This window comes from Vombatus ursinus, unplaced genomic scaffold (assembly GCF_900497805.2).
Source record: "Vombatus ursinus unplaced genomic scaffold, bare-nosed wombat genome assembly UNPS02014811.1, whole genome shotgun sequence".
Classification (NCBI taxonomy): Eukaryota; Metazoa; Chordata; class Mammalia; order Diprotodontia; family Vombatidae; genus Vombatus; species Vombatus ursinus.
This window is the reverse complement of record NW_020954589.1, coordinates 13,586,653-13,599,190: the sequence shown is the minus strand read 5'-3', so window position 1 is coordinate 13,599,190 and position 12,538 is coordinate 13,586,653. Positions and strand designations below refer to the sequence as shown.

The 12,538-nt window shown below is 43.8% G+C and overlaps 1 protein-coding gene across 1 annotated transcript in view; it reads right to left on the bottom strand.

Moving 5' to 3' along the window:
- Positions 1–12,538, bottom strand: part of RAB44 (RAB44, member RAS oncogene family) — a 57,168-nt gene that overhangs the window by 24,514 nt on the left and 20,116 nt on the right. Inside the window, exons 5-9 of the mRNA XM_027876198.1 lie at positions 12,358–12,504; positions 11,118–11,208; positions 8,477–8,572; positions 7,198–7,385; positions 909–1,000 (exon numbers count right to left, since the gene is read on the bottom strand). Coding sequence (XP_027731999.1) covers positions 909–1,000; positions 7,198–7,385; positions 8,477–8,572; positions 11,118–11,208; positions 12,358–12,504 — 614 coding nt within the window. The remainder of the gene's footprint in view (positions 1–908; positions 1,001–7,197; positions 7,386–8,476; positions 8,573–11,117; positions 11,209–12,357; positions 12,505–12,538) is intronic.

Sequence of the window (12,538 nt, the reverse complement as noted above, 5' to 3'; positions counted from 1 at the left end):
GCCCACATCTGGCTGAGGTGATTCTGCACTCCTGGATCCCTCACCAGGAACCTTGCCCAGATCTGGCTGAGGTGATTCTGCACTCCTGGATCCCTCATCAGGAACTTCACCCACATCTGGCCCAGTTGATTCTCTGAGCCCAGTTTCCTGACCAGAAGCATCATTCTGTTGAATGGCCTCGACTTCCCTCTCATCTATACTCATTTTTTCTTGTTCTTGCTCCCTCGTGGGAATGCTTTCTTGTATCAGCGCTAGCTCAGGGGTCTCAGCAGGCACATCTGGTCCAGGTGTGAATACTTCATTTCCCCAGGACCCCACTTCTTGCTCCGAGCCAGCTGGATGCAGACCTGGATGAGGTGTCTCCTCTGGACCCACTTCCCAGGTGTTGGCCTGCATGTCTGCAGAGGGGCCCAGTGTCTGCAGTGACCCCTCAGAGCTGGAGCCCTTGGAAAGCATATCTGAAGTGGGCCCATTTCCCTGCCCCACCTCATCTCCATCTGCATCCCCGATCCCCTTACCAGACCTAGCCAGGCCCTGACTAGGCAGGAAATCTCCTAACACGGGACCTGCCTGTCCCCCAGTAGTGATTGCTGGCTCTCCAGAAAGTACTCTCTGAAAGTCCCACTGGAAATTCTCTTCAGGCCTTGGCCCACCAGCAACATTGAGTTCTGGCACAATAGTAGGGGCTGGAGATGGCCCTGGGGGGCTCCTTGGAGGCACTTCTGGGTCTGAAGGATATTCCTGATTGAGTTGCCAGGAGTTTGGCTTAGTAATGGAGATCTGCCTGACCACTCGGGGTGTATGGTGTCCCTGCAGGGAGCGTGGGGCTGGGGGCGGGCTCCAGGAGACCTGGGTGGTGTTCCCTGGCATGGGGCTGGTGAAACTGGTCAGGAGCTGACTCCATTCACCTTCCTCAAACAGTGACGGCAGGGGGTTTTCTTCAGGAAATGAGACAAGGTGTTGGGAGTCCGAGGTATTCTTTGGGCCAGCTGGAGGATCACTAGAGAGGGTGTAGAACAAATAAATCAGGAAGAACAGGAAATAAAAAACAACACTGACTATGTGGCATTCAGGTATTTCCCATACACTACAATCCTTCAGGCCTCATTATCTTCACTCATTTCACCCCTTTCAGGAAATGCCCTCTTTCTTTCCATGGATAAAAAGCCTATCTATCCTTCAAGCCTAGCTCAAGTTTCTGGTCCTCTCTGAAGACTTCACTGGCCAGCCCAATCTATGGGGAGGGGAGAAAGGGAATAAACATTTATATAACACCTACTACGTACCAGGCACTGTGCTAATTACTTTTTTTTACACACATATCTCTTTTGATCCTCACAACAACCCTTTGAAGTAGGTGCTGTTATCATCCCTGTTTTATAGTTGAGGAAACTGAGGCAAACAGGGGTTAAGCGACTTGCCTAGGGTCACACAGCTAGTAAGTATCTAAGAATGGATTGAGATTCAGATCTTACTGACTTGAGTCCCAGGGTTCTATTCACTGCACCACCAGCCGCTTCTATAGGGAATCTTTCCTCTCTCTGAACTCTTATAAGAGTTCCAATGCCCAAGTACAGGATGGAGGGAAAAGACCTGGGGATATTAGTAAGCAGCAAGCTCAGTGTGATATTGTGATATAGCAGCCAAAAAAAGTTGATCCTTTTCATGCAGCATTAATTAAAATTAATACTGTACTGAGAGATATCATTTCCAGGCCCAGGGAGGTGACCATCCCATGTACTCTTTCTTTCCTGGTTAGATCACATCTGGAACACCTTGCTCAGTCGTGATAATCTATAGTTGGAAAGACCACACTGGCCAACTAATCCAAAACCCTCATTTTACATTGTGGGCACCCCGTTTTATGAATGATAAACCAGAAAGCATCTAAGGGAGAATGACAAGGATGGTGAGGGGAGAGAAGAGTGTGTCTTATAAGACTCAGATGAAGAAACAAGGTTGTTCAGCCTGGAGAATGGAAGACTTTGGGATGCTTGAGAGTTATCTTTAAGTATCTGAAGGACAGGTTTTGGAAGAGGGCTCAAATTTGTCCAGAAGGCAAAACTAAGAATACAGGGGAAAATCGCAGAAAGTCAGATTTTGGCTCCTAACAATTAGAGCCATCCTCATGTAAAAATAACTGCTTTGGATAGAAGTAGGTTGGGCATAGAAACTGGATCGCCATTTGTTGGGGACACTGTAGCAAAGATTCTTGGCCTGGGATGGGTTGGTTTCTGAGCAGGGATGTACTAGTAAATGTTTAACAACCAGCTCTTGAGGGAGAAAAGTACACATTGCATTATTAACATTTTCTCCACATTCTTAAGCCCAGACAATCAACAAAACCATAAATCAAGCCCTGATATGTAATGTTTGCCTATTTCCAAGGAGTAAACATTCACACAGAAAATTAAATAATGGGCTTTAGCCAGCTTGTTTAAGCTAGTTCTAACACACACTCTTGCCTCTAAGGTCCCTTTGACTTATGAGATTCTGAGACCTCTTACTGACTGTCATGAGTCAGGAAGTATGGCCCAGCCCCATTCTGGGCCTAACCTGTATGCTAGGTAGGAATGGGATACATGGTCCCCAATCACCACACCATTTAGCACTTCATCAGTGACTGGACTAAATGAAAAAGAACAGGACATGAGAAGGGGACAAACATTTATTAAGCACCTACTACTAGCCAGGCACTGTGCTAAGCACTTTATATTGGATCTTCACAAAAATACTGAGGATAAGTGCTATTATTAATGCCATTTTACAGCTAGGGGCAGCTAGGTGGCACAATGGATAGAGTGTCAGGCGTGGAGTCAGGGAGACCTGACTTCAAATCTGGCCTCAGACACTTACTAGCTGTGTGATCCTGGGCAAGTCACTTCACTCTGCCTCAGTTTCCTCATCTGTAAAATGAGCTAGAGAAGGAAATGGCAAACCACTCCAATGTCTTTACCAAGAAAACCCCAAATGAGGTCATGAAGAATCAGACACGACCAAAACAACTGAACAACAAACAATAATTATTATTGTTACCGGGGAGGTAGAAAGATATATTGGGAGATAAAGGTGAACTAAAAACAAAGCTTATCACTAAAAATTTAAAAACAAAAAAGGGCAATCTAGACAGAAGGTTGGGTGGAGGTAGGGTGGGGTTGGGCAGCATTGTCTGTTCCTATATATTCAGGTGAGGAAATCTAGGAGCCTGGTATCAGAGAACATTTGGGTAAAGATCAATGAAAGTAGAAACAGAAGCAATATTGTTATAGGGGTATACTACAGACCACTGGGACAGAAGGAGGAATTGGAGGAAGACTTTGGAAAACATATTGAACACATGGCACAGGAGCATGATATTGTGATGGGAAACTTCAACTATCCAGTCATCTGTTAGCACTCTGCTAAAAGCAGAACCAAAAATTTTGTAACTTGCTTTGAGGATAATTTCATCTTTCTAAAGCTAGAAGTGACAAGGAACCTCTTCTGGACCTGCTTCTTGCTACCCAGGAGACAGAAATCATGGTGGCAAGAGACTGTTCCATCATTGAGTTCATGACAGAAACAGAAGGGAGTCAGGCATAGTCTGGCATGCATCCTAGATTTGGGGACAGCAGACTTCAGAGTGTTCAGGGGTGGGGAAATAGGTACGATGGCTTAATATTTTGATGGAAAAGCCAACCAAAGAGGAAAAGGAACCTTTGAAGGATGAAATCCTAAAGACACAAAGAGAAAGTATCCCAGTGAGGAAGAAAAAAGAGAGCTGCCCGAAGAGACCAATGTGAATGCAAAGGAAACTCAACCAGCTCAGATTTTATGGAGATACGTATAGAAGATGGGAGCAAAGGCAAGTCATTGAGGTTGAAGACAAAAGGTCCTATAAGAATTATGTTCAGAAAACCAAAGCTCAGAATGATCTGAGGCTGTCCATGAACTCTATGTTGTTGTTCAGTCATGTCTGACTCTGTGACCCCATTTGGGGTTTTCTTGGCAAAGATACTGGAGTGGTTTGTATTTCCTTCTCCAGCTCATTTTACGGACAAGGAAACTGAGGCAAACAGGGTTAACTGACTTGCCCAGAATCACACAGCTAGTAAGTGTCTTTGAACTCAGGTCTTTCTGACTCCAGACCTGGTACTCTATCTGACTCCAGACCTGGTGCTCTATCTACTGTGCTGCCTAGCTGCCAATTCTTAACATAGAACAAAGGAAAAGCATCATAGGCCATGAAAAGGATATTGGATTTGGACATGGCTTCCCCTAGGGGAAGATATAAAGCTTCCCCTAATGATTGCTTTTGGGGCATCCCATAAGTTTTGGTATGGTGTCTCATTATTGTCATTCTCTTGGATGAAGTTACTTACTGTTTCTATGACTCGTTGTTTGACCCACTCATTCTTTAGAATTAGATTATTTAGTTTCCAATTAATTTTTGGTCTATCTTTCCATGACCCTTTATTACACGTAATTTTTATTGCATCATGATCGGAAAAGGATGTGTTTAATATTTCTGCCTTTCTGCATTGGATTGTGAGGTTTTTATGCTCTAGTGCACGGTCAATTTTTGTGTAGGTGCCACGTACTGCTAAGAAAAAGATATGTTCCTTTCTGTCCCCATTCAGTTTTCTCCAGAGGTCAACCATATTTAACTTTTCTAAAATTCCATTCATCTCCTTAACTTCTTTCTTGCCTACTTTGTGGTTAGATTTCTTCATCTATAAAATAAAGGGTTTGGCCTAGATAACCTCTGAGGTCCAGGGAGCCTCCCTGCAATGATTAGCAAAGAGAGGAAACCCAAATTAAGGGAAGAGATGAGCAGGTGGCTAAGTGATACACTGAATAATACTGTATTTGACTTGGAGTCAGGAAAACTTGAGTTTGAACCCTGCCTCAGAAACTTCCTACCTGTGTGACCCTAGACAAGTCACTTAACACCTCTCAGCCTCAGTTTCATCATCTGTAAAATGGGGGCCTACTTCCCATTGTGAGGGCAAAATAACATATTTGTTAAGTTAGTTATTTTCATGAGTTCCAACACCAGGCTCAAATGAATGAAATCGTAGGGGACAACTAGGTGGCTCAGTGTATAGAGAGCAGAACGTGGAGTCAGGAAGACCTGAGTTCATGACAGAAACAGATCCTGCCTCAAATACTAGCCATGTGACCTTGGGTAAGTCACTTAACCTCTCAGTTTCCTCCTTTATAAAAAGGGAATGATAATAGTACCTGTCTCACATTGCTGCTGCAAAGATCATATGTAAATCATTTTGCAATCCTTTAAAGTGCTAGCTATTATTATTACTGAAAGAAGGAATGGACGTGATTACAGGGATCCTTGTGAGAAGACATAGAAGGGAAAAGTATCAAAGGATTGTTGCTGTTCAGTCGTTTCTGACTCTTTGTGACCCTATGGCCCATACTGTCCATGGGGTTTTCTTGGCAAAGATACAGGAGTGGTTTGCCATTTCCTTCTCCAGTGGATTAAAGCAAACAGAGCTTAAGTGACTTGTCCAAGGGCACACAACTAGGAAGTGTCTAAGGCTGGATTTAAACTTAGGTCCTCCTGACTCCTCATTCTGCTCCCTATCTACTGAGTTGCCTAGTTGTCCTTATAAGTAATTCTTTTGTTGTTGTTCAGTCGTTTCAGTCACGCCCAACTCTTTGTGACCCCGTTTGGGGTTTTCCTGGCAAAGATACTGGAATGCTTTGTCATTTCCTTCTCTAGCTCATTTTACAGATAAGGAAACTGAGGCAAACAGGGTGAAGTGACTTATCTAGGGTCACACAGCTAATAAGTGAGGCCAGATTTGAACTCAGGAAGATAAGTCTTCCTGATTCTAGGCCCGGAACTCTATCCACTGTGCCACCTAACTGCCCCAAAAAGTAATTCCTAATAAGTAATTATTCACCTTCTGCTAGATGGGAAACTCACTGCCTCCACTCAGCCCATTCTCCTATTGGACAGCTCTAATTATTAAGAAGTTTCTCCGAATGCAGACCTGAAATCTCCCTCCATATAACTAATTCAAGTATAATTTTAAACCCTCTTCTCAGGAGACAGCTCTTCAAATTCTTGAAGGCAGCTTTCCTGCCCACTTCTGCCCTTTTTTTTTTTGAGCTAAAACACCTCCAGTCCCTTTGACTGACTTTTGTTTAGCATAGTCTTCCATCCCTTTAACATCCTAGTTTCCTTTCTCTGTTTCCTTTCCTAAAATTTGGTCCCTATAAATTAACAAAATACTCCAGAAGTGTGGTCTGACCATTATACAGTACAATGGGAACTATCACGCCCCCTTTTTCTGGATACTATGCAGTCCAATATTGCTTTCACATTTTTTACTTCTATGTCACACTGTTGACTCATATTTGAGCTCACAGTCCACTATAACTCCTTTTATATACAAAATGTTGTTGAACCATATGTCCCTCATCCTGTACTTAATGAAATTGATTTTTTGAACCCAAGTATAACTTTACATTGATTCTTATTGAACTTCATTTCTTGGATTCAGTCCATCATTCTAGCCTATTGAGATCTTTTAAGATTCTGACTCTAACACCAATATGAAAACTATCCATTGGTGTGCTAGTAAATGTTTAACAACCAGCTTTCAAAAAAAAAAGTAAGTACAACATACTTTTTATCTGCATTGTTAACATTTTCTCCATCATCTTCTTAAGACTAGATAACCAACAAAACAATAAATCAAGTTCTAATTTGTAGCATATGCTGAGATGTAAACACTCACACTGAAAATTTAACAGCTCTCTGAAAGCTGATGCTAGCTGGCTCTAGCACATTACTATAACTATCTCTTCCTGAATATAAGTTGGACCAGAAAACTTTTGAGGTTCATGGAAGCACTTAAGTTCTATGATACTCAGTTTTGAATATCATAGCCTAGACACATAATTTTATTTCTCTAAGTCTCAAATTCCTCATCTGTAAAATGGGGATAATACTTGCACCACCTACCTCAAAGGGTAATTATGAGGGAAGTGCTTGGTAAATAGAAAAGTGATCTATGGGCACACACTATTATCAAAATTAATGTTGCTATTATCACTGGCCGATTGGTTCCCTCACATGCAGCATATGGGTGGCACAGCCCTGAAGCTCTGGGGCCTCTATTATGCTCCCTTCTTTTACTGTCCTCCACCCACTCCATTCTCCCACCCTAGGCCCAGGCAGCTCCTTGCCTGGTCTCCTCTTCCACCTGCCAGGGCACTTGGCCCCTTGCTAGATTCAGGTGCCCCTTGGTCACTTGCAGCTGTCCTTGGACCTGCTGCAGTTGTCCCGTCAGGTCCCTCTGGGTTTCCTGGAGTCTCTGGTTCTCCCTGCTGACCTCATGGCGTTTGCTTCTCAGCAGGTCGATCTGGGCCTCCAACTGTAGAGGAGAAAGAGAAGCCAGGAAGAAAGAAGCCAGCCTAGCCCAACCCAGACCAGAGACTTATTCTCCTGGACAAGACCAGCCTTCCACCATCTTTTTTGTGCTTTCTTTCCCTTTTCTTTATCCTCTCAATTTGAATTTCTTTTGGAAAAGTCAAACCTCATCTTTGATAAACTAAAAGAAGAGATGTTCTACTCCTCTGACAGGGTAGGTAGAAAGAACTGTGAGCCCTGATGGCCAGCCAGAGGTGGGGCTGGCTGCCCCAGTCCAGGACCAGGAAAAACATAGCAGATCTGGAACAAGTGGGGTGTAGGGACTCCAGGAGTGAAAGAATGGGGAATTCTTATCCCCAAACCTTAATTCTTTATACTTGTCAAATACAAGTTCATCCTATTCACATTCCTAGTTTTAAGTAAATTTCCCTCCATCTTATTTTTACTCACTATTTTCCTTCTCAGCCTCTCTTTTTACCCCATCTCTGTTACCTTATCTTCTCCTCTTGCCCTCCTATTCCTTATTTTATCCGCTCCTCCAAAAGTCCCTCCCTTATCATCTCCCCATACCCTCTTAATTCTTAATCTATACACCCTTCTAAAAGTCTACCCTGCTCCAGTTCCCTAGTTTTCTCACCTCTCTTCAGTTTCATGTGCAATTATCTTTTTATTGTACTATGATACAGAAATGCTCATTTTATCCCATAAATTAAAAAGGAAAGGAAAGGAAAGAATGGGAAGGTATATGTGGATGGTAATTGGAACTGCAGCCCAACTACGAATTTTTCCAGGCTGGGCTAGGATTTCAACACAGAGCTATAGACATCTCCAAGAGAGGAATAAAGTTGGTATCCTTGAGGAAGTCTTAGAACCCAGAAAAAGGATTTGAGAGGACACATAGGGAACTTCTTTAGTCATTGGACCAGGAGTTGGGGATGACCCAAGAAATTGGGGAGCATTTAAAGGGAAGGATGAAAGGAAAATTTAGAACAGTGGTCTGAAACCCCAGCTGTGCAACTGCTCCCCCCTTTAGAAGAGAGCCAATGGGATTTGTCACCCTCCCTCCCCTAGAAGACCCCAACAGAATCTTCTCACCTCTCTCTGGCCCTCAGCTAAGTATTGCATCTCCCGTTCCTTGGCCTCTAGAGCCTGGTGCATCATGGAACTATAGGCCAGGCCCTGTGTGTCACTCTGGAAGGAGAGAAAAAAGAGGGAGCCTTGGTCAGTGCCATCTACCTGAACCTCCCCCTTAGTCCCCAGGAGGCTACCCATTCCCTCTGGCCCAAGGCCATCCCTGAGGCTGCCACATGAGACCCCCCTATAGAACAATCACTAGGAGAGATCCAAGCTCAACACGCATTTCTGGGCTATACAGTAAGATCTGAGACTCCTAGAGCAGAAGCTGAGTTAAAGTGACCTTAGAAATCATTCAGCATTTTATTTTTATAAGAGCTGAGGCCAAGACAGGGGAAGTGATTTATTCAAGGTCACACAGCACTTCCACACAGTGGCAGAGCTTACAAGAGAACCCAGATTTCCTCGTTCCCAAGCCACGTCTATACCCATCATACCACACTGCCTCACCCGGCCTGATAAAAGTCTCCCCTGCCCTTGTAGGCAATATTTCACTCCCCCAATGCCTGGCCACCAGCCAAGACTTTGATGAAGCAAACCACTATATAGAGAAGGGAAATAAACTCTCCACTCCCAGGTGGGTTCACTGATGCCTAAAAAGCAGGCAGCCTAGGCCACCAAGTTGCCATGGCAACCTCCACCAGCCCACATTCTCCTGAAAGGATGCAAGTAACACGTAGACATGATGAATGGAAGCAGAGGTCTTTATGGAGGGCTCTGGGACTCTCCAGGCTCCCACACTTAATCCTGGGGTTCCTGTGAGCAATCTTTGAGCCTCAGTTTCCTCAGCTACCAAATGGGGGTGATATATGCACTATCTATCATATGGGGTTGTTTTTAGCAAAGGACTTTGTAAGCCTGAAAGTGCTATAAAAAACGTGAGTCATTATTGGAGACAAAAGGGTAGCTCTTACCAGAGATGAAGGTCACTCTGATTTGATTGGGACAGTTCCAGGGTTTTGGTAACCTCTACCCAGTGGATTTACAGCCTCCCAGGAAATATCCCCAGGCAGGCTGGATTGAAGACAATCGGGGTGTGGCTCTAGATGTATTGTGAAATGCTTTTTGCTCCTCTTTCATTTACTGTAGTAAAACTGGGTATAGGAACAGTGTGGCCATTAACAAAGTCTTACTTACAAGTTTAACATAATTTCAGGTTCTGAGTGTGGGAGAAAATGTTCATTAGCCCAGCAAGCAGGGCTATAAATGTAAGGGAATTCTTTGGGGAGGGAAGCTCTGGTATCCCTTCCTTAGCGGCCCTCCTCCCCTGCCACCACAATGTTGTGACTTAGCCTGGGGGCTTCCTGAAGGAAAATGATGTGAGCCTTCTTATCTTTCTTATAAGCAAAGGTCTTTAAGCAGAGGCTAACTTTTGAGGGCTTGTTGTGAAAGGGATTTTGTTCTGGTGCAGGTTAGGTTAGATGACCTCTAGGGTCCTTTCTAACCCTGGCATGCTGTGATTCTACAGTTCTACTCTGCCTCCAATACCAGCTTAACCCACTCCCCACAAGAGAATCACAGATTCAGAATTTAGAAGGGATCTCAAAGACCATATCATAACAACAGGGATGGATGTGACGATGATGATGACGATGACGATGATGATAGACAGGTGGTACAGTGACTTTTGTCTTGCCACTGGAATTTGATGACTGGAAGAGACTGGAAGCTGATGACTTTGTATAGCTTTGCCTCACTTAAATCTAACTCAAGATTGAATTAAGACATCACCCTGTGTTGTCATTGGTCCTCTTCAAAAACAAAGGCCCACCACCAACAACAACAGTGGATAGATAGATGACTGTACCAGGAGTCAGGAAGACCTGAATTCATATGTGGCCTCATAATTAATCTCTGTGTGATCCTGGGCAAGTCACCTAACTGCTGCCTCCCTCAGTTTCCTCAGCTGAAATGGGGATAATAACAGTGCCTACTTGCCAAGGTTGTCATAAGGATCAAATGATTTTAAATTTGTAAAATACTTTGCTAATTTTCAAGTATTATATAAATGCTATTATTATTATCAATAGCATCTAATCTAATCCCTTCATTTTATAGATGAGGAAAATGAGGTCCAAAGAGGGTGAAACCATCTTGCACAACAAGTAGGAAGTGATGGGGCAGGATCTGAACCCAGGTCCAATGACTCCAAAGGAAGGAGGGAGGAAAGAATAAGCAATTTTTTTTAAAATTAAGCACACTCTATGTGCCAGACAGGGCAGCTAGGTGGCCCAGTGGGTAGCACACTGGGCTTGGAATGAGGAAGACTCATCTTCCTGAGTTCAAATCTGGCCTCAGACACTTAATAGCTATGTGACCCTGGGCAAGTCATTTCACCCTCTTTGCTTCAGTTTCCTGATCTGTAAAATGACCTGGAGAAAGAAATGGCAAACCACCCCAGGATCTTTACCAAGAAAACCTCAAACGGGGTCACAAACAACACAAACAACAACGTTCCAGACACATTCAATAAGCCGGTGCTTTTCCCCTTGTTCCACACACAGGCAGCTCCCCAGTCACAGGGCTGCAGACCCCTTCTGCAGAGGAGGCACCATGTGTGGGGGTGAAGCAGATGCTTAAGAGTCCTAAGATTCAAACTCACTGCTGCCTGGAGTCGCTGCTTCTCACTGTGAATCTGGTGTTCCATCTCCTCACAGAGCTGCCGGACCTCACGGTGGTGGTCATCATCACATCTGGGGACAGAGGGAACCCACAGCCCCTTTATGGTCTTTCTGTTGGTGGGTATGGGGTTCATGGGCCATAGTGGTCAGCGCTTACAGAAGATCATGCTGGCTCCCTACAGTACATGCTCAAACAGATCTGGGATTTCATTGATTTGGACATCCCATCTACCCATTCAAACCTGCTCATTCTATGGGACTTTTACTTGTGTCCTAACATGAGCTCACCACAAAGGAACATTCTGAGGGTACCAGAGGAACATTCTAGCCATATACCTGCCATCCCTGCCCTATGCCTTATCTACCCATATTACCCTGACCCTCTACGTCACTCCTGATCTTTCCATTGTCCAGACATTCCTCCAATCCCCAATTCACTCATCACCCCCTCCTAGTGACCTCATCATACTAACATACCCTGAACGTTCATATTACTTCAATTATCTCCTATATCATTCTGGGCAACATGGCACCCAACCTTTGCTCATTTCTTCCAGGAGGCTAAATTTGGCTTTCCGTGTACCCCTCCATCATTTTGAGGTCCCATAGTTCCCTGAACCTCTCCCATCTCTTGTCCCACTCACCATCCCACACAATCCTTCCTCCTTCCCCCTTCCTCAATCTCCACGTGGTCCTGACCTTGATTCTTTATCTCATAAGCTTGGGGTATCTAATTCCTTTCAATGACTTTGAGGCTTCTCAGACCCATGATAAGCACCTGGTTAGGCCTCCTGAAGAAGGCAGGTCATTAGCTAAATTCACTTTTTTTTTTCTTTCTCAGTTTTTGAGAATAATTTGTGAATTCTGAGTACTAACTTCTTCAGAAGTTTGACAGAATTCTCTCATGAATTCATCAGGAGCAGGAGAGTTTTTCCTTTGGTAGTTTCTTTACAGTTAGATCTATTTCTTTTTCTGAGTGGGTTATTTAAGATTCCTTTATGGCTAGATCTATTTCCTTTTCTGAGTGGGTTATTTAAGATTTCTGCCTGGTCTTCTAATGTTTTATATTTTATACATTTTTATATTTTTTATGTATTTACATATGTCATATATCTTATACTAAGGTATTCTTCTATCTTTTGTTTCATTAGCATAGAACTGCTGGCATCATATATTCTGACTATTTTTTTTTATTATTTCTTCTGGTTTGGTCAGACTCACTTTTTCAGGGTCATTTGCAGAGCCTCCTTCTCAGCCCGAGTCTCCTGAAGACGACTAGTGACCTTGGCCAGGAAGCCCTCCAGATTCCCCACCAAGTGGGGCTCCTCCTGCCTCAGTTTCTTCCACAGCTGCCAGATTTCTGCCTGACTGAGGGGAAGAGAAGAGCTCCATTCAAGAGGTT